This window comes from Telmatherina bonti, assembly GCF_933228915.1.
Source record: "Telmatherina bonti genome assembly, chromosome: 3".
In the NCBI taxonomy this organism is placed as follows: Eukaryota; Metazoa; Chordata; class Actinopteri; order Atheriniformes; family Telmatherinidae; genus Telmatherina; species Telmatherina bonti.
In genome coordinates, this window is record NC_136621.1 from 38,879,759 (window position 1) to 38,900,311 (window position 20,553).

The 20,553-nt window shown below is 44.1% G+C and overlaps 1 protein-coding gene across 1 annotated transcript in view; it reads left to right on the forward strand.

The window, feature by feature from the left end:
* LOC306774979 (alpha-1,6-mannosylglycoprotein 6-beta-N-acetylglucosaminyltransferase B-like) overlaps positions 1–20,553 on the forward strand; it is a gene marked incomplete at both ends in the record, with an annotated part of 197,786 nt that overhangs the window by 153,269 nt on the left and 23,964 nt on the right. Inside the window, one exon of the mRNA XM_079265180.1 lies at positions 13,464–13,595. Coding sequence (XP_079121306.1) covers positions 13,464–13,595 — 132 coding nt within the window. The remainder of the gene's footprint in view (positions 1–13,463; positions 13,596–20,553) is intronic.

The window sequence follows — 20,553 nt, forward strand, 5'->3', positions numbered from 1 at the left end:
GCATGGTGTTTATGATGCCTCGCGGCGTCCTTATCTTGTGCACCCTGCCTCGGCTGATAACCGCGGCCTGTCAGCTGCCGTCTCTCACTGTGTGTTTTTGTGCACAAGTGCTTGTGTGTGAAAGACTGCGTTGAATCATGTTTAGATATCTGCTTAATGTGCCGGCATCTGTATCTCCCCTCCACTCTCGCACTCTACATGTGTGTGTGTGTGTGTGTTGAACAAGAGAGCCTTTACCAACATGCACACAGATTACCATCCCCCTGGTAGTAATCAGAGGCAAATGTGGAAACAGATGATTACATGGATGTTTGGATGATTAGAGTGTGTGCATGTGGCCAGCTATCATTTGATTGACCTGAAAAATTAAGAATAAGCGGATCTTACATTATGTATGTTTTTAATGTTCCACTTATTCATTCCCACATGAGCACATGCACATACAGTGGTTTGAGACAATTCAACAGGCTTTTCATACAAAACATCAAAAACAAACTTTAAAAGGAAATTAACAAAATGAATGACCCATATTATGAAAAAAATCATTATTTAAAGGTTTTTTAGGAGTCATATGTGTCCTCATATCCTGTATGAGGCCAAGAAATGAGAAAATTCTGTCGTTTCTCTAACTTCTGCACTTTGTAGCAAATGTTTGTCAAACAGGTGAGTCTCAGAGACACTACAGACACTTCTGGGATGGCTGAAATTAAGAACAGAGGCAAAATTGTTAGACCTTCAATACATATATGAAGATGTCGAAAAAATGTTAAATGCAGGACCTTAAATTAAAAAGAGAAAAAGCTGAAATATGTAAAGAATTTTACAGAAAAATGATGAAATGAACAAAAAAAAGAGTTTAAAGTATCTTTAATAGCCTATTAACATTTTTATCATTTTATTTTTATATTTCATATATTCTAAAACTATAAAATGTGTGTGTGGTGTTGCATAAAAGAGCATGAAAAAGCATCATTTTTCAGGTTTAAAATGTCTTCTCTGAGAAGAAACACTCCCATCCCCATGCTGCAGCAGGTCACATCGTTCTCTTACTGGTGACCCTCTGACCTTCTGTCAGCCGGGGTTAGTCGGCATGACAACGCTGATTGGCGTGTCCTTGAAGCACAGCGACATGCGGAGAAATGCACACAAACAAACGAGCTTGGACAGCTTTGCTTACTAGGTCACTGCAGTCCAGTCTAACCCAAACCCCAAACTGGAACCACGTCCAGTTTTTACTGGTTCTGCATGAAATAACATCAAAAGTCAGTAAGAGACAAATTAAAAAATCATTAAAAACTGTCTTTCTGTTGGGATGTTATTACTTTGCGTGATGTTTTTCTTCTCCATATACCTACTGGCTGTGGACAGTTGCCATATATTCACTACGGTGTCTCTGAATGGACAAACAACGTTCTGAAGTGAGAACTCTTTTAACACTGTTTGATCAGAGATAAGTAAAACCTCTAATGCAGACATTGCTGCAACACGGGATACATTCACAGATACAAACATGTTTATGTTGGGAAGAATTTTGGCCACTGATGGCCACCGTCCATTAATAACTCTGTATTTCAATGCCCATCTTTACCACGGCAATAGTTCTTATTCACCGTTACTCCTATAGTTCACATTGTAGCCTGAAGAACCATATGAGGAACATTTAGTCTTGGCTTTACAGACCCTGAGTCATCAGAAAAAAGAAACATAATTTAAAAACCAAAAAGAAAGAAAAAAGAAGGTTAGATAAAAAAAAAAAAAATAGATATAAAAACATGATTAAATGTAAAATTCCAGCCTAAATAAACAGATGTAGGTTTGGACTTTAAATAAAACTGACTGAACTGCAGCTGAGACCAGGAGGGTCTTTTTCTGGATGTTCCAGCTGATCTGAGACGTTCTGGAAGGTTCTTCCAGACATGTGGAGCATAGAAACTGAATGCAGCTCTTCCAGTTCTGCTTCTGACTCTGGGACTGCTAAAAGACCAGATCCAGGTGACCTGAGGGATCCAGTTAGGTTCATACTGGGTCAACAGGTCTCTGATGTATTTTGGTCCTGAACCATTCAGAGCTTCATAGACCAGCAACAGAACTCTAAAGTCCGTCGTCTGACAGACAGGCAGCGTAAAGACCTCAGAACTGGACTGATGTGGTCCACTTTCCTGGTCTTAGTGAGGACCGCAGCAGAGTTCTAGATGAGCTGTAGGGGTCTGAAAGAGTTTTTAGGAAGAACCTGTACAGATCCTGTTACGGTCATCAAGCTGACTAAAGATGAAGAACTGGACTCGTTTTTCCAGGTCCTGCTGAGACATCAGATCTTTATATTTCCTTATATTCTTAAGAGAATCGTAGGCTGACTTTCCGAATTTCTCATAAGGTCCAAGTCCATCGCTGCACCCAGATTTCCGGTCTGGTTGGTGGTTTTTAGGTCTAAGTCCATCACTACACCCAGATTTCTTCTTCTGTTGTCCTGTATGACCTGTGCCAGTGGGAGCCGGTAGATGTTAAACAGAAGAGGCCCCAGTATGGAACCTTGGGGAACTCCACATGTAATTCTTGTGGGCTCATATAAAGCTACCTATTGACACAAAGTACTTTCTGTTTTCTAAGTATGTTTTGAACCAGTTTAGTACAGTACCAGAGAGTACCAGTCGTTTGTGATCAACTGTATCAATTGCAAGTCCAGTAAAAGTATGATTGACATTTTTCCATCGTCTGCCTGCAAACATATGTCATGAATCCCTGTGGTCAGAGCCGTCTCAGTGCCGTGGTGGTGTCTAAAACCTGCATCAAGACACCAAAGCTGTTGTTTAGTAATTAAAGCAAATAATATAGTTGATGGAAAAAACAGCATTTTAAATTATTTTAAAATGAAGGTCAGACTGTAGTCATTCATTTACACAAACATACAACTCAAATAGAAAAACTTTTTCAGTGTTTCATTTACTTTCATTTTCTGCGAGGACTTTATCCAACTCAAGGTTGTGAGGAAGCTGAGCCGCCACATGACCGGACAAGTATAACCCAAATGTCAATAAACACACACCAATTACAGCAGGAGTGAGACAGAATCAAATCTTTCCATATTTCAGAACCACCTGACCGAAAACACATACAGATATACACGTGTACACACACACTCACACACACACACGTGCAAACTGTACCGAGTAATAGACCTGTGGACAAATTGACAGGTATTAGCTGTGCAAAAGCAATACGCTGTGTTATTGCTCGGTTTGCGCCTTGCTCATCTAATAACAGCCTGCAGAATTGGTCCTCAGGGAATCAATACAGGTATTTGATATTGAACAGAATGAGTACAAAGCACCACGCACGGACAAACTGATCCAGTTACACATGAAAAAGACATATATGCACAATGTTGCTGAGATTTAGGTTATTTTACACACACACTGATGACTGAAAGCAGGTAGGATGGGACAAACAGCCCGGTTTGAACTGAAAATCATGGATTTTAAATGCATACATGTAAAATAATCAATGCTAGATTCATTTTCAGCATGAATTAGGAAAGAGAAGAGAAAATTCCTCATGTGGGTTAAAACACAAACATATTTCAGTTACAGACTCTGGAAAAACAGTTCAAGCACTGGGATGAGGACCTAGATTTTTTCCCCTTACAAACCATCACAAAACTTCCATTTTACCAGTGACTGGGAGAAGAAAACTTCTTCTCCTTTGTCCTAAACGCGTCCTTGATCCTCAGCCATTACTGGCCTCATAAAAGATTTAGGAGAATTGGACGGTGCTGCATGACTTTCAGGATGTGGTGCGCCTTCAACATATACAAAAACACTTTAAAAAATGAACTCATAACGTAGAAAAGCTTCATTCATTTAACTTAACTGCACTCATTTAAATTAGGCACAGATGATCAAGTAACACGTGCATGTTTAGTCCAACGTCACCTCTGTTACAGCTGGAATAAGCTTTACTGTCCCACAACTCTAACATCAACACAGCTGATTCACAAAACAGATGGATGGACTCATAGAAATGGATTGGTAGGTGTTGGTCTCACTCATATGGAAGTCGCTTTGGCTAAAAGCGTCTGCTAAACAACTGTAGAATAGAATAGAATAGAATAGAATAGAATAGAATAGAATAGAATAGAATAGGTGGATTGATAAGACTCATACCTGATATCTGAACACGGTCTTTTATTTTTGCATTGCTTTTCTATTTCTGTCTTTCATATCCTCAAATGTCATGTCTTTTCAGTGTCTCTGCTTGTGTGTGTGTGTGTGTGTGTGTGTGTGTGTGTGTGTGTGTGTGTGTGTGTGTGTGTGTGTGTGTGTGTGTGTGTGTGTCCTCATTCAGGCATGTCTTCATTCAAAGGGCTCCTTGACAAGATGCCAGACAGAAGACAAGAGAACCTTGGTAATTAGTGTAGTCCTTCATGACACCAGATTATGTCTGGGATGGCTGCCATCTTGTGTGTGTGTGTGTGTGTGTGTGTGTGTGTGTGTGTGTGTGTGTGTGTGTGTGTGTGTGTGTGTGTGTGTGTGTGTATGAGTCTCTCAGTATTTATATAACTTTTCTCTTGTCATTCATAATCAGCATTATGCCATGATGTAGCATGATGCAGTGTTTAACCCCGCTGTTAGCTGGATCAGTTCAACAGGGTGAAAAGGAGATTTTTCTCAAACTAAATTAGGTTTCAGTACTTTTTTTCTTTTAGAACAGTACCTTAAATATATCATTTTTACTTTTTTTTTCAGCCATAACTCCAACACAGAATTGAACAAGTAGCTGTTAACGGAACTGAACGCACCGAAACAAAGAGAACATGTGCTCTGCGTACGTTGCATTACAGACAAAAGGCTCGTTTTTGCTCAACAAAGAAGAAAAAGTAAAAGACGTGTAAAAGTATGAGAATGGTGATGTATGAGAATGTTTGAAGACATCCTCATTTCCATGCATAGGCGAGCAGAACTGGAACTTAAAGCTTTCTGACCGTGAGGGGACAAAAGTCCCACTATGAAATATGTAAATACAGCATCGAATTATTAATTAAATGTCTAAAATTGGATATAAATACTTAAATAATTTAGTATAAAATGAATGATTCCATTTTTATTCTGAAATCCTTTTTTTCAGCATTTGATAAATAATTTTCTAGTCAGGATGCTGCAGTGCCTCAACGATTAAACCTTTTGCTGGCAGGTTCGATCGAACAAATGTTTCCACGTACAGCGTTGGAGTGTTGGGATTGGCTCTGGCTCTGAACAGGATAACCAATCATGTCACAATCTGTTGATGAGCCACAGTGAGAGTTTGAATTAATTAAAGAAGTATAAAAATGTTTATTTTCTCCTTCTTATTGATAAAACAAAAGACCAGTTAAATATTTCAGTTAAAATGTGAAACTGGACAGACTGCAGACGGAAAAGAAAACCTGATTAAATTTGCTGAAAAGCAGCAAAAACCAAGGAAAAATAGGTTTAACTTCCTTCTTCCAACATACATGATATGAAATATAATTTATATGTTCAAAGTAAAGATTTAAAAATGAGCTTATTTCTACTCTGACCTGGATGTAAGGGTCCTTTGCTAAAAGCAAAGTTCTGCTGTAATGCTTCTTTTTCTGAGTGACTAGTTGTCAATTCAAACTCCTAAATACATTTGCTTTCAAGTACTTTTTTTCTTTCTTTTAACAAGCAGTGTCCCTCTTTAAAGGGCAAATTTAATGAACAGCTGCTTCAATGGAGCCGTGAAGAAATATGCCACCCAGGTGTTCGCTCCAGTTTCATCAGCAAAAACGTCCTTCAATGTTCCTGAACAAAAGACAGAAAAATGAGAACTTTTCCGGAATGAATAAATCATTTTGTCTCTGGATGAATAACCGCAGAAATAGCAGGATTAGTGGAAAAGAATGAAACTGGCTGCTTGTGGGAAATGAAGAACAAGGGAGGCAGTTGTCCTCCGTCGAGCTGCTGTTGTCTCAGCTGCTGCATTCCAGCCCATCTTCCGGTTTTTCTCCCATTTTATGTTATTCTCATGAATTTCAGCCAGCATTGCTTCAGTTATCTCATCCCTTTCTCACTGGCCCTTATCGTCGATGACACACATGTTCCCACAAACTAAAAGAACAAAATTAATCACCACATATGATATATAATAAATAAAAAATATCACATTATGGAGAAATATGATCTTCAGCTCATCACTAAAACAATTAAATGGACTGCTTTGGTTATCTTTTTCTATTTTATTCTATTTTATTCAACAGTCATTTAGACGCTCTTATCCAAAGCAACTTACATATGAGTGAGAACAATACAAGCACAAAATCAGTCTTCAGCTTGCCCTTAAAAGTAGACAGGGACTCTGCAGAGCGGACAGAGTTTGGGAGATCATTCCACCATCATGGAACAACAGAGGAAAAGAGTCTAGGTAGCGATTTAGTCCCACGTTGTGGTGGTAACACGAGGCGTCTTTCACTGGTGGAACGTAGCTGTCGAGAGGGAGTGTAGGTCTGGATTAGGGAGTGAAGGTAGATGGGAGACCTGCCAGTGGGGAATTGCAGTAATCGATGCATGAGATGACCAGAGCCTGAACCAGAAGCTGAGTCGTATGTTCTGTCAGGTACGTCTGATTCTCTTGATGTTGTAGAGAGCAAATCGACAGGTACGGGCAACCGAGACAACTTGGACCTTAAAGGTCAACTGGTCATCCACCATGACACCAAGATTCCAGGCAGCAGGCGTAGGAACAAGTGTGACAGAGTCAAGGTATATAAACAGAGAATCGGGCTAACTTTGGTAGAACAAGCACTGATTTTACGCGTAGTGGCTTTTGAAGTTAAATTTTTGTGTTTTGTTGCTTTGATGTGTACCATGTAGCCAGACGTTGCAGACCAGCTGGACGGGTCCACAGAACCTTCCAGATGTCGTGTCACACTGAGGAAAGTAAGAAACATGGCAACAGGGTTTGATGGAGCAGAACAAAACAACATTTTAATGCTGTACAATGGTGTAAAACCATGTTTTATTTTTATTAAAATGGTGCGCTTCCAGTCTGTTCATTCAGTCATGTGAAACAGAATCAGTTTAGCTAAATGCATTTAAATATGAATAAAACTGGCAGACCTTTCTGACCTCGTAACTCTGTGACCCGGTTTGATAGAACATGGCAATAATGGTGAGTTCCAACTGTTACGTCGAGTTTTTTTTTTTCCTGAAATAAAAGTTCTGACCTGGTTTTCCAAACCATAACGTTCCAGAGGAACTCGAGATTTAAGATGGGTGCCAGCAGTACCGCCTGTACTCCACTGTTGTTTTTAATAAAAGGTTTTATACCATATCCAGTGGATCCTGCTTGAACCCGTATTAATTTTTCATTGTATTGCAGTTCATAAATACCAAAGCAGTTTTTGGCAAGGATAGCTTAGGACGTGGTGTAGCATCAGCACTGAACCAACTGGACCTGTTCCCAGTCTTAACCATGGAAACAGATTTGCGATATTCTGATTAAAGTTTTCTTAACTCGGATCATCCTCTGACAAAACATCAGATAAGGATGTTGGTGCTTATCTGGATCCTCTGCGGTTGTCACAGAGCACCCAAAGCAACGAGGTTAATGAGCAGCTGCGAGCTATGATTGCAAATTTCTGTTCCTCTGTAGATTTTTTTATTTTCATTTTATTTGTGAGGGACATAAATGAAAACATTGCTGAAACTATGTCCTAAAAACATCATTTCTGGATTTTATTTGCAGCACATTTACAGTTTATATTGTGTCCAGCTGTCTCTGCACTAAGTACAATCAAGATGGATCAAACCAGAACTCTTTATAGCTAAGTGCCTCCAAAACATTATAAGAAATAAATGTATAAATTTAAAACTATCCATGCATCTGTGCCACTAAACCTGCTCCAAAATAGTCTTACTAAATATAAAGCACCAGCATTTTACAGATAGTAGTGCAGGGAATACTCTGCACTTAATGCGGCAGTTTTTGCAAAAATTGAGGCAAGTTGCATTGCATTAAGAGATAAAGTCTGCTCCCATTAAAGAGACCTCCAGGGTGGAGAGAATTGCAAAATCTGAGGCTTTGAAGACACCCTCATACAGTCAGATATATCATGATGTAAAAACGTCCAACTTTCATAATAAGTCTAAATAGAGCCGCGAAAGGCCACTGCAGCCTGTCGCTGCTGAAATGTGATTGGTTCTTGTTGAATAGGGTTTTTTTTTTAATAAGCTTCAACATCTGTGAGTCGTCCATTATCTATAATGATGAAAGCAGCCGTTGTGTCTTTAATGGAGACAGGATCAATTAGGAGTGCCACGCTCCAGGCCGAGTGCAGGCTTGAAAAACTGGTTTCTCATAATGTGTTTCAGGGCTTCAAATCACAACTTAGTGGTGTGATTCGTAAAATGCTTTAATGGAGGAAATGTTATGGAAACTCAGATTAAGTTGCCTTTGGTATTTGTTGCAGTGGAATAGAAATGAAACTAAGAGATCCCTCCATAACCAGCCTTTATACAGCAGAAAATTTTCCAATTTAACAAGTAAAAATATATATAAACATTGTATTTACATGTTTTGTTAGACTTTTACGTGACTAAATGTCACATAAACATGGACAAGACAAATCACTGAGGTTCAAACTGAGCATCGGGATGAGGAACAAAGAAGATTTATGCTTATTGGTCTGAGTATTTATTGGGATTTTCACACACAACCATCTCCAGAGTTTCCAGAGAAGGTCTGACGAAAAGAAACTACCCAGATGTTGATGTCAGAGGTCAGAGGAGAATTGACAGAACGGTTGGAGATGACGGAAAACCAACAGGAAGTCCAGTCAGATTGGTTCCAACCAACCATCATCTCTGAACACCCAACAGGTCCTGGAAGCAGATGGTCTCCAGCAGCAGAAGACCACAGCGGGTTCCCTCCTGTCAGTAAGAACAGGAAACTGAGGCTACAATTCCCACAGACTCACCAGAACTGGACAATAGAAGATGGAGAAACGTTGCTGGTCTGATGAGTCTCCAGTTCAGCTCCACATTCACATGGTAGGATCAGAATCTGCTGGAAACATCATGACAACATGGATCCATCCTGCCGTCAGGATCAGCGCTTCAGGCTGCTGCTGGTGGAATGGTGTAGCATAGATGGGATGCGGTAGAATGGGATTCTCATCATGTGTGATACTATCATCTCAACATAGAGCTTAATCTTTCAGGAATGTTTGCAACACCTTGTTGAATCTGGCCCTGTGATAGACTGGCGATCTGTCCAGGCGTACCTGCCTCTCGCCCAGCGGTTGCTGGGATAGATTCCAGCTTCCCCGTGAGCCTTAATTGGACTAAGCGGTTCAGTAAATGACTAACTGACTGATTGACCTTGTCGAACCCATGCAACTAAGAATTACTGAAGTTCAACCAGGAGCTGGAAGGTTGGATCTGATAAAGTGACCAGTGTCATTCAGATCAAAGCAAAAGTTCAGCAGAGTTGTTTTATCCATAAGGGTGCATTCACATCCGAATAGTCCTCTTGACTCGGTCCGACTGGGGACTCGGTCCAGCTGCAGGGGGGTGTATCCATGCAGACTGAGACCGTGTTCACGCTGCACTTTGGTCAAACCAGTCAAACCATTAGAATAATATATCCCCATTCCTACCAGAGGTGGCGCTGCGCTAGTATTTAGCAGAAGAGAGGACCAGACCGGCGTGAAGAAGAAAACTCTGTTTCCTCCACCTGCCAGTTAAACATGGAGACCAAACTATGGCTGGTTTGGGTTTTTATTGTGTCTTATGCAAGTATACTGCAGAAATCCACTGCAACAATGGACGCAGTATGAACACCAGACGAGGCAGAGGACCCTTAACGCCATCGCTATGGATTTACCCACAATGCAATGCTACGCCACATGCAGGAAGGGACTTTTCTTGTAGTCCGCTTTCTGTATTTGGTCCGCTTGAAACAGACCAAGACCTGCGTTTGTAGGTGGACCGAGTCGCTTCTTTGGTCCAAATCAGAGTTTGTTTGACGAATTCACATTTCCCCAAATGAAACGGACTTTCCGAGCAAATGGATTCGGATCAGAAAGGCTGATGTGAAGCTGGATCATCTCAGATAAAAACACTTTCCCACATCTATCAGTAACAACCACACGCCGCCTTTGCTGCTTTACAGAACTACTCTTTCTTTACAGTTTAGCCTCTACATGAAGCTTTTTTATCTATCTCCATTGCTGTGTGACTGTAGTTTGCATCTGCCAATAAAGTTCCTTCTCGTGCTGCCTCACACCGGACTACACGTTACCCACCTCCATGAATAAGCCACACAACCAGAGAGACTCCAGTGCAGAAAAGGTAATGCAGAGTGATCTTCGGCAGGGCTACAAATTGTATTACAGTCTCCATTAGCCTGTTTGGCCTCATGTTTCATAGACACAAGAAGAGGTAGAGCACTTACAGGTCAAACATCCAGAATCTGATCTGTACGCACTGATGGAGGATTGAGCGCAAACAGTCAGCCAAGGATGTCAGGCCACAAAGTGCTCAGAGAAAATGCTTCGTCAGGTCAGGAATACATCTACAAAACTATTTTTAAAGAAAAAGTAAATTATCAGCAAATTATTCTGCTTAATTAAGGCTCATTTACTTTTAAATAAAAATATTTTTTTTAATTTATTTTAAAATTTAAATCATGTTGGGATATTTAGATATTTGCTCCATCTGGGCCGTCTCGATCCTGAACATCCTGAAGGGAAAGTGTTTATCCTAAAAGCTCCCTTTTTAATTTTCAAACCTAATTTTCACATCTTGCATCATTCCATGGAGAGATTTTCATCCTGAAAGTGTTTTTTTTGTTGTTGTTTTAGTTGAGCTGAGCAGTTATGCTGTCTTTGTTTATTCTTCACAACACATATGCTGATGTTTGGCAAGTTTATTTGTAAAGCACATTTTATCTTCAAGGCTATTCAAAATGCTCTCCATAAAACGTTAAAATCATTCCAGCAGGATGCAGGGAGCATTAAAACACATTCTGAAGAGAAATTAAAAAGAGAAAAAGCTAAAATACAGTAGATGAAATGCATGAAATTAAAGTTCCAGTTGTTCTAATAAATAGCAGCAAATAGAAAAGTTTTAACCTGATTTAAAGCAGCAGACTTTCAGCAGATCTGCCTCCTTGTTTGGTTCTGGCTCTGGGAACAGAGAGTAGACCTGACCCTGATGTCCTGAGGGATCTGGTCGGTTTTTGTTTAGGACTTTATTACGGTGGCCGACGGGTGCAAACACGCTTCATAAAGAAAAACAGATGCATTTAGGAATAGAAATGCAAGCAGGAAACGCTGCATGTAAAGAAGCGCCCTGCAAATCCAAAAACGTAATGCAAAAGAAGAAAACCGCGCTGCAAATAAAGGAACGAACTGCAAATACAGAAAAGTGCTGCATGAAGAAAACAGGTAGATAGACCACTGGCGATGGGGGGCAGATCAACATGTGGAATATGTGCATCATCGGGACAAGGTAACGAGCATGTGCAGAACAGTCTGAACGAAGGTTTACATGACAGAGGAATTAATCAGTTTGGATTTAAAATGCGACCAAACCACTGCAGAATTAAAACGCCCATGTAAACATAGCCGTTGTGAGTGGTGTGTGCATAAATTATAATAAAAGATCATGGAGCACTTTGGCTTTAACTCAGTCTGGCTCTTATTGTCACCTCTTAATGTTTTATCATAAACTTATTATATAGTTGTAGTTGTGGTTTATCTTCGCTGTGTACAACACTTTCATTGACAGTGTTGTTTTTAAAGTGCTCTACAAATAGCATTGGATTGAATTATTTATGTCAGTCAGAAAACTTGCATTGGGTTACGGTGGGGTTATGCCAAGCGGCAAACATCTGGTGGTCAAAAGTGAAGCCTATGCAGAAGTGCATAAAACTGTAGTTCCCCCTTCATCCTCTAGGGGCTGCAAAACAGAACAAATCCCCATAGACTCCCATGTTAAAAAGACCAACTTCACGGCAGCAATAAACATGTTTACAGCAGGAATAAACATGTTTACAGCCTGGTACATATATCAATTTTCGGTTTAATAGGTCAGGTTACCTTCATGACACTGTGGGGGGAGTGAATTTTTTTCTAACTAGCCCATTTGAAAGTAATTTAAATTTAAAATTCGGCATATTTAGGGGCGTGTCCTTTTGATTGACAGGTACCTGATCTCCCGCTTCAAGTCAGAAGAACGTAGAACAACCGCGGTTTTTAGCCAGTTACCAACATGACTTAGCTTTAGCCCGCGTACCTCCGTTAGCTGGTTAGCTCCTGTTATCTCCGGGTTAGCTCGGTTAGCTCTTAGCTACAGAAAGCTCAGAGTTCGCTCGATGTCAATCATCCACCATGACACTCACAGCCCCCCTTTCAGCTCCACCTCTGCCCATATTTGTATATTCCGGGCGAGACGATGCGCATGCCCCTGCCAAGATGGTGATGGTAGGAACCGCCCACCGAGCTTCAATTCAGCTCTTCAGAAACCTACGGCTGATGTCATGGAGGCTCCGCCCATCTTTATATACAGTCTATGGGCTTTGCTCCTGGTGTTTATGAAGACAGGACATGTAAAGCTGCTTTAGCTGATCTCAGAGAAAAAACATGATGTGATAGAGAACAGAACTTGGACTTTACACATTTACTGTTCTTGAATCTGAGTATTCTGAGTCATCCTAATAAATAAATAAATAATGCTTTGGAAACTGCAGTAAATCTATGGACAGAAATGCTGGTGTGTGTGTCTGCCCCTGCACAACAGCTTTCCTGTCAATTTATGTTTTGTGACATTCACATATTGTAAATATCATCATGAACAGCTATATGATTGATCTCCTGACAAACACACACACAACACATCATGAAAAACTCCTCCCAGTAATTATCTGCTGTTTTTGCAGGTGTTGCTTCTGCAAGGTGCAGTGAAGCAAACTATGACACACGGAGCTTTCTTCATTCTGTTACAATCAGCCAAAGTCCATGGCGTCTTCTGACTGACGTGTTTACAGGTTTATTATAAAGGACATGCTGGTATAATCACCGTTTAAGCCAGGGGTCTCCGACTCCGGTGTTTCCCTGGTACGACACACTTGATTAAAATGAGAAGGTTCTTCAACAACTTGTTGTCATCTTCTGCACCTGTCAGGTAATGAGCACTGATTTGGGTCAGGTGTGTTAGGCAAACAGAGTGTAGACTAGCTCATCTCCTGCTTTCCTCTGCTTTCATTCTGTTGCTTCAGCTTTAAGAGAACCCGTCGTAACTCCGCTTCATGTTCACCTTCCCTCCAACACAAATCAGACCAAAAGGTTTTCTTTCTGTGTGAATAAAAGATACGTGTCTGCAGCATCTGTGCTCATAGTCTCTTTACAGTGAATCCTGTCCGGTCAGTCTTTTGTAATCTGAGTGTTTTTGCTCTGTGTGTTGTAGCTTCCTCGGCGTGCCCCCCGGCAGAGGTAGCTGCCCACTCACTGGCCCGTTGCCCTTTGACCTCATCTACACCGACTACCATGGCCTGCAGCAGATGAAGCAACACATGGGACTCTCACTGAAGAGGCACAAGTACGCATTATCGCGTGTGTGTGTGTGTTGTTCTGCCTGCATATGTGTGTGTGTGTGTGAGCCTGCAGGCATGTAGGATAACCGGCCATTTATGGATTAATTAATTTGTGTAATAAGGCGTGCATGTCTCTGTCCAGATGTCAGACTGTAACTCATTTAAGCTTATTAAAATCACTCGTTTTGTTTCACAAACACGCTTTCACACACCAATCCCGCTCCAGTTACAGAGCTCTGTGTGGACAAATACACATGTAAAATCATGTGAAACCCTGTGATTTAATTCAGCAGCATGACTACCTGCAAACACGCAAGCTGCTGCAGCACCATCTGTCATGCATCACTACTCTGCACAGCCAGAATAATAATAATAATAATTACAACCAATGACACATGTAGTACAAGACTGGAGGCTTATGAGATACAAGCAGCTCAACATGCTTCCACATCGACGCACATGTCATAATCACACCACACAAACACACCCACAGATCATAAGCGTAGCTTATTACTGCAGCGAGACTGCCGTCATGTCATGGGAACAACGCTGAAAGCAGGAAGAACACGTTATTGTTTTTTCAGGAATTTCAGTGTCTAACGGAGCCCACAGGTTTGACTTAACCCCCAAAAGGTTTTATCAAAACATGCTTCCAAAACAGTCATAGTAAGCTATAATATTTGCTGAACCAAATTCTTACGGTGTTTAAATAATAGTTTAAAAAAATAATAATAATAATTCAAACTTGACCTTTTCCCCAAAGGAATAAATGGGACTTGGCTGACATCAGCCGGTTACACAACCTTCTACTTTGAAAACTTAAAGCTCAGGTCTGTTTTTACACAGTAAAGTTATTTTAAACGTGTCACAAAAAGTGAAACTTTGACTGACTAGAAGGAGATTTTGATATATTTCAAAGCTTGTCCATCCATCCATTTTCTTAACCCTTTAGTTTCATTAAGGGTCACAGGAAGCTGGAGCCTATCCAAACAACAACCTCCAGCAGTTAAAAGTTATTTAATCTCGAAGTTCGGCATATTTAGGGGCGTGTCCTTTTGATTGACAGGTACCTGATATCCCGCTTCAAGTCAGAAGAACGTAGAACAACCGCGGTTTTTACCCGGTTAACAACAATGTCAATCATCCACCATGATGCTCACAGCCCCCCTCTCAGCTCCACCTCTTTGCCCATATTTGTATTTTCCGGGCGAGACGACACGCATGCCCCTGCCAAGATGGTGATGGTAGGAACCGCCCACCGAGCTTCAGTTCAGCTCTTCTGAAACCTACGGGGGGTTAGTTTCTGTTAGCTCCTGTTAGCACAGGGTTAGCTCTTAACTCCAGGAAGATTGGTGATACATGCAAATCATCCACCCCCACGCTCACACCCCCCCTCTCAGCTCCACCTCTTTGCCCATTTTTTAGTTTTCCGAGTGAGACGACACGCTTGATGCTGCAAAGATGGCGATGGTAGGATGGTAGCAGCATTGGTACTCTTCCAGTCACATAAAATCATGATTAGGCCACACATTAAAACTGAACATGATTTTGGTCTAATAATCATTTCCACGACTGTCGTTCCCACCGCCATCATGACAGAAGAGGAAACAGGAAAAGAAAAACAAATTGGACCGCCAGGAAGAGAACTGATAGATCAGACTAAGAGGTTCTCCAACCGTAAAAGTGTCCTTAATAGCTTTTGGCGTTGCTACAAAGATCCAACAACTTGGAAACTAGGCCACGACAGAGGCAAGAAAATATAAAACACCCCTTAAAACGGAGTTTTATTGCCACAGTGCATTTGGAAAACAGAGAAAACGCAGCAATATGAAGGCAAATTATCTTCAGAGGTCTTTCATGTTGTTGCCTCAGAAACAAATAAGATTAAAAGTCCAACTTCATCCTCATTCTTTAGTCTCCCCAACTCCCTCCTCTATCCCCTGCTCTCACGTTTCCATGTCCAATAAATTGGTGTGTTCGTATACACCGCTGTATGTGATGACAGCATTTGATGTTTTTGCTCCCGGCATAAAAAAAAAAAAAAAAAAAAAGCAGCAATGAAAGATAAGAAATAAAGAAAAGAGTGTGTTTGTGAGCTGAAAGTAAAACAGAAAGAGATAAAAGTGTGTGTAGAGATGTTAACAAAGAGGAGCAGGGAGAACACGGACAGAAAGATACCACCAGAAAGACGACTAAAAGGTTTCTGGCTCGACATCGCATATAAAGAGGTGCTCCATGTATTTTTAAAATCCAATTATTAGCCAGAGAAATGCGCTTCTGCTGGGCGGAGGAGCTATTTTCCCCGCACACGGCCTGTTGAGCCGTCTCCTGATGCTGCCTCGCATACACACCAACATTCCTACCAGACATCCAGCAGTCTGCACCTAATTGCTTGCTGAGTTCAGCAGTTGTTGCTTCGCCGTCATTTCCATAACATGATGAGGCTTCCAGTGTTTGTTAAAAGACGACACTTCTGTTCACAGTGAGAGTATTTTCAGAGGTGCAGGATTACAAATTGGACAAGGAACATTAATCTTAATTTTCATAAGGGAATGTGGGATATATGGGAATGAACTGATCCAATTCGGTTGTATTAATTACCCAAAGCAAAGGAATGTATTTCTACAGTCAAACAAAGAAGAAATAAAAGATTTACATGTCAGAACAAAATAAAAAAAAAAAAACATCAACTGCTTTTCATTTATTTATTCTATGCATGGTTAATGATATTACATTAGAATCTTTCAGTCCATTTAGTTTTTGTACACCACAAATGTAAAGGTGCAGGGAGAAAACAAACTTCCATTTTCTGTCCTACCTTCCCGCCAAAGTTCCACCAATGGCGTGCACATAAATCTAATAGTCTATATAAACTTGTTTTTCTTATTTTAAATATTTTCCTAAACAGAAGGAAACTTGTACAACCCTTCAAGCTATCATTGTTGGACTTCCATCGTGTAACAACTGCAGAAGAAATGCACATATGTGTCAAACCTGAACTAAAAGTCCAACCAGCGTCTGAAAAACCTCATCTTGTGATTAGAAAAGGTCTGTAAGTAAATATTAGAGAGGTTCCTTATTGGCTTTTTTTTCTTTCCCAATCTCCAATGAACCGATTTCTTAATTTCATATTTCGATATCAATCTATACCGATATGTGCAGAGTCCCTGCAGAACAGACTCACATCATGAGCCCTCCACCACCGTGCTTGACTGTAGTTTCTCTGTGCTTCCTCCTAGCATCCTTCACAAACAATTTTACCATCATTTAACATGTCGAGGCCTGTAGAGTCTCAGATGTTTCAAATGTGGGCTTGTCCCATCATTCCTGCTGCATCCCTTTTGTTTCAGAAGCTGGGTGGTGGAGGCTGCAGGTGGATGCTGGGTGGTGGAGACTGGGTGGTGGATGCTGGGTGGTGGAGGCTGCAGGTGGATGCTGGGTGGTGGAGGCTGCAGGTGGATGCTGGGTGGTGGAGGCTGCAGGTGGATGCTGGGTGGTGGAGGCTGCAGGTGGATGCTGGGTGGTGGAGACTGGGTGGTGGATGCTGGGTGGTGGATGCTGCAGGTGGATGCTGGGTGGTGGAGACTGGGTGGTGGATGCTGCAGGTGGATGCTGGGTGGTGGAGACTGGGTGGTGGATGCTGCAGGTGGATGCTGGGTGGTGGAGACTGGGTGGTGGATGCCGCAGGTGGATGCTGGGTGGTGGATGCCGCAGGTGGATGCTGGGTGGTGGAAGCTGCAGGTGGATGCTGGGTGGTGGAGGCTGCAGGTGGATGCTGCAGGTGGATGCTGGGTGGTGGAAGCTGCAGGTGGATGCTGGGTGGTGGATGCTGCAGGTGGATGCTGGGTGGTGGAGACTGGGTGGTGGATGCTGCAGGTGGATGCTGGGTGGTGGATGCTGCAGGTGGATGCTGGGTGGTGGAGGCTGCAGGTGGATGCTGGGTGGTGGAGGCTGGGTGGTGGAGGCTGCAGGTGGATGCTGGGTGGTGGAGGCTGGGTGGTGGAGGCTGCAGGTGGATGCTGGGTGGTGGATGCTGCAGGTGGATGCTGGGTGGTGGAGGCTGCAGGTGGAGGCTGCAGGTGGATGCTGGGTGGTGGATGCTGCAGGTGGATGCTGGGTGGTGGAGGCTGCAGGTGGATGCTGGGTGGTGGAGGCTGCAGGTGGATGCTGGGTGGTGGATGCTGCAGGTGGATGCTGGGTGGTGGAGGCTGCAGGTGGATGCTGGGTGGTGGAGGCTGCAGGTGGATGCTGGGTGGTGGAGGCTGCAGGTGGAGGCTGCAGGTGGATGCTGGGTGGTGGATGCTGCAGGTGGATGCTGGGTGGTGGAGGCTGCAGGTGGATGCTGGGTGGTGGAGGCTGCAGGTGGATGCTGGGTGGTGGATGCTGCAGGTGGATGCTGGGTGGTGGATGCTGGGTGGTGGATGCTGGGTGGTGGATGCTGCAGGTGGATGCTGGGTGGTGGATGCTGCAGGTGGATGCTGGGTGGTGGAGGCTGCAGGTGGATGCTGGGTGGTGGATGCTGGGTGGTGGAGGCTGCAGGTGGATGCTGGGTGGTGGATGCTGCAGGTGGATGCTGCAGGTGGATGCTGGGTGGTGGAGGCTGCAGGTGGATGCTGGGTGGTGGAGGCTGCAGGTGGATGCTGGGTGGTGGATGCTGCAGGTGGATGCTGGGTGGTGGAGGCTGCAGGTGGATGCTGGGTGGTGGAGACTGGGTGGTGGATGCTGGGTGGTGGAGACTGGGTGGTGGAGGCTGCAGGTGGATGCTGGGTGGTGGAGACTGGGTGGTGGATGCTGGGTGGTGGAGGCTGGGTGGTGGATGCTGGGTGGTGGAGGCTGGGTGGTGGAGGCTGCAGGTGGATGCTGGGTGGTGGAGGCTGCAGGTGGATGCTGGGTGGTGGAGGCTGCAGGTGGATGCTGGGTGGTGGATGCTGGGTGGTGGGTGGTGGATGCTGCAGGTGGATGCTGGGTGGTGGAGGCTGCAGGTGGATGCTGGGTGGTGGAGACTGCAGGTGGATGCTGGGTGGTGGATGCTGGGTGGTGGAGGCTGCAGGTGGATGCTGGGTGGTGGAGGCTGCAGGTGGATGCTGGGTGGTGGAGGCTGCAGGTGGATGCTGGGTGGTGGAGGCTGCAGGTGGATGCTGGGTGGTGGAGGCTGGGTGGTGGAGACTGGGTGGTGGATGCTGGGTGGTGGAGGCTGGGTGGTGGAGACTGGGTGGTGGATGCTGGGTGGTGGATGCTGGGTGGTGGAGGCTGGGTGGTGGAGACTGGGTGGTGGATGCTGGGTGGTGGAGGCTGGGTGGTGGAGACTGGGTGGTGGAGGCTGGGTGGTGGAGGCTGGGTGGTGGATGCTGGGTGGTGGATGCTGGGTGGTGGATGCTGGGTGGTGGATGCTGGGTGGTGGAGGCTGGGTGGTGGAGGCTGGGTGGTGGAGACTGGGTGGTGGATGCTGGGTGGTGGATGCTGGGTGGTGGAGGCTGGGTGGTGGAGACTGGGTGGTGGATGCTGGGTGGTGGAGGCTGCAGGTGGATGCTGGGTGGTGGATGCTGGGTGGTGGATGCTGGATGGTGGATGCTGGGTGGTGGATGCTGGATGGTGGATGCTGCAGGTGGATGCTGGGTGGTGGAGGCTGCAGGTGGATGCTGGGTGGTGGATGCTGGGTGGTGGATGCTGGATGGTGGATGCTGCAGGTGGATGCTGGGTGGTGGATGCTGGGTGGTGGATGCTGGGTGGTGGATGCTGGGTGGTGGATGCTGGGTGGTGGATGCTGGATGGTGGAGGCTGGGTGGTGGATGCTGGATGGTGGATGCTGGGTGGTGGATGCTGCAGGTGGATGCTGGGTGGTGGAGGCTGCAGGTGGATGCTGGGTGGTGGAGGGACCAAGCAGCAGCTTTAGTGGCAGCAGGGGAGGAAACATGCAGCTTAAATAGATGACTGTTTGACATGTAGCGTGACGTTTGAGACGGGAAAGGACGTGTTGAAGGACTTCCAGCTCACCGAACCCCTCGGTCATCCCAGGAAGGAAGGGGAAAGTCGCACCAAGCTCCACTCACACATGGATGAAACTCAGTAACTAGCGTTGTCTCTGCTAGCTCGCAGATGTTGCACCATTTCTGGGGTCTCTGAGCATCTCGGCCTCATTTGCAGTGAACCTGTTGGCATGTCTACCCCAGGAAAGTTCGGCCACTCTGCTGAACCTTTTCTACATTATTTTCTCCTTTTATTTTACTGATTACATTTGTCTACGCTACAGACCTACAGGATCATGATAGGTCACAGCCATACACTCAGCCCTCTTTCAGCCCCTGAAGGCTGGCATGTGTGCTGCAGAGTCATTAATCAGACAGTCAGCGCTTTAAACTGGCCATTGCTTCATGTTCCCACCAACATCCACATGTAGACATTAAGCCTGTACAACACGGTGCAGTCCTGTCCGGCGTGCTCTGCGGGACCCTGTGTGTGTGTGTGTGTGTGTGTGTGTGGGTGTGTGGGTGTGTGTGTGTGTCCACTGATGATCAAGCAGTGTGTATTGATGCAAGCATGCTGCTGTCGAAGACACTGAAAGTGGAAAAGTGACTGTGCTAAATCATACCCACTCATCTGATAATTGGACCAGCATATCGATTCCCTCCCCAAGCTGGATTTACGGCTCAGATGGAGGCGGATTGAGGAGAGATATCCGGAAACGGGCTTGCAGCTGACCGTGAACAACAAAACCGTCGATCTGGGACTCAAACGGTTGTACGGGTCACATCATAGATGACTGATGGGCTTCTATGCATAAACTATGTAGCCTGTTAAAAATGAAAAACTTTTTTAGAGGAGTTTCTTTCCAGTGTGACGCGTCGCATGGCGGTTTGACCGGACTCTGAGCAGCATGCTGGGAGAACATATGGCCTTTGTTTTGGCAAAGTGTAATGATAAATCTCTCTAATTAATAACGTCCTAATCACTGGGATTACTGTG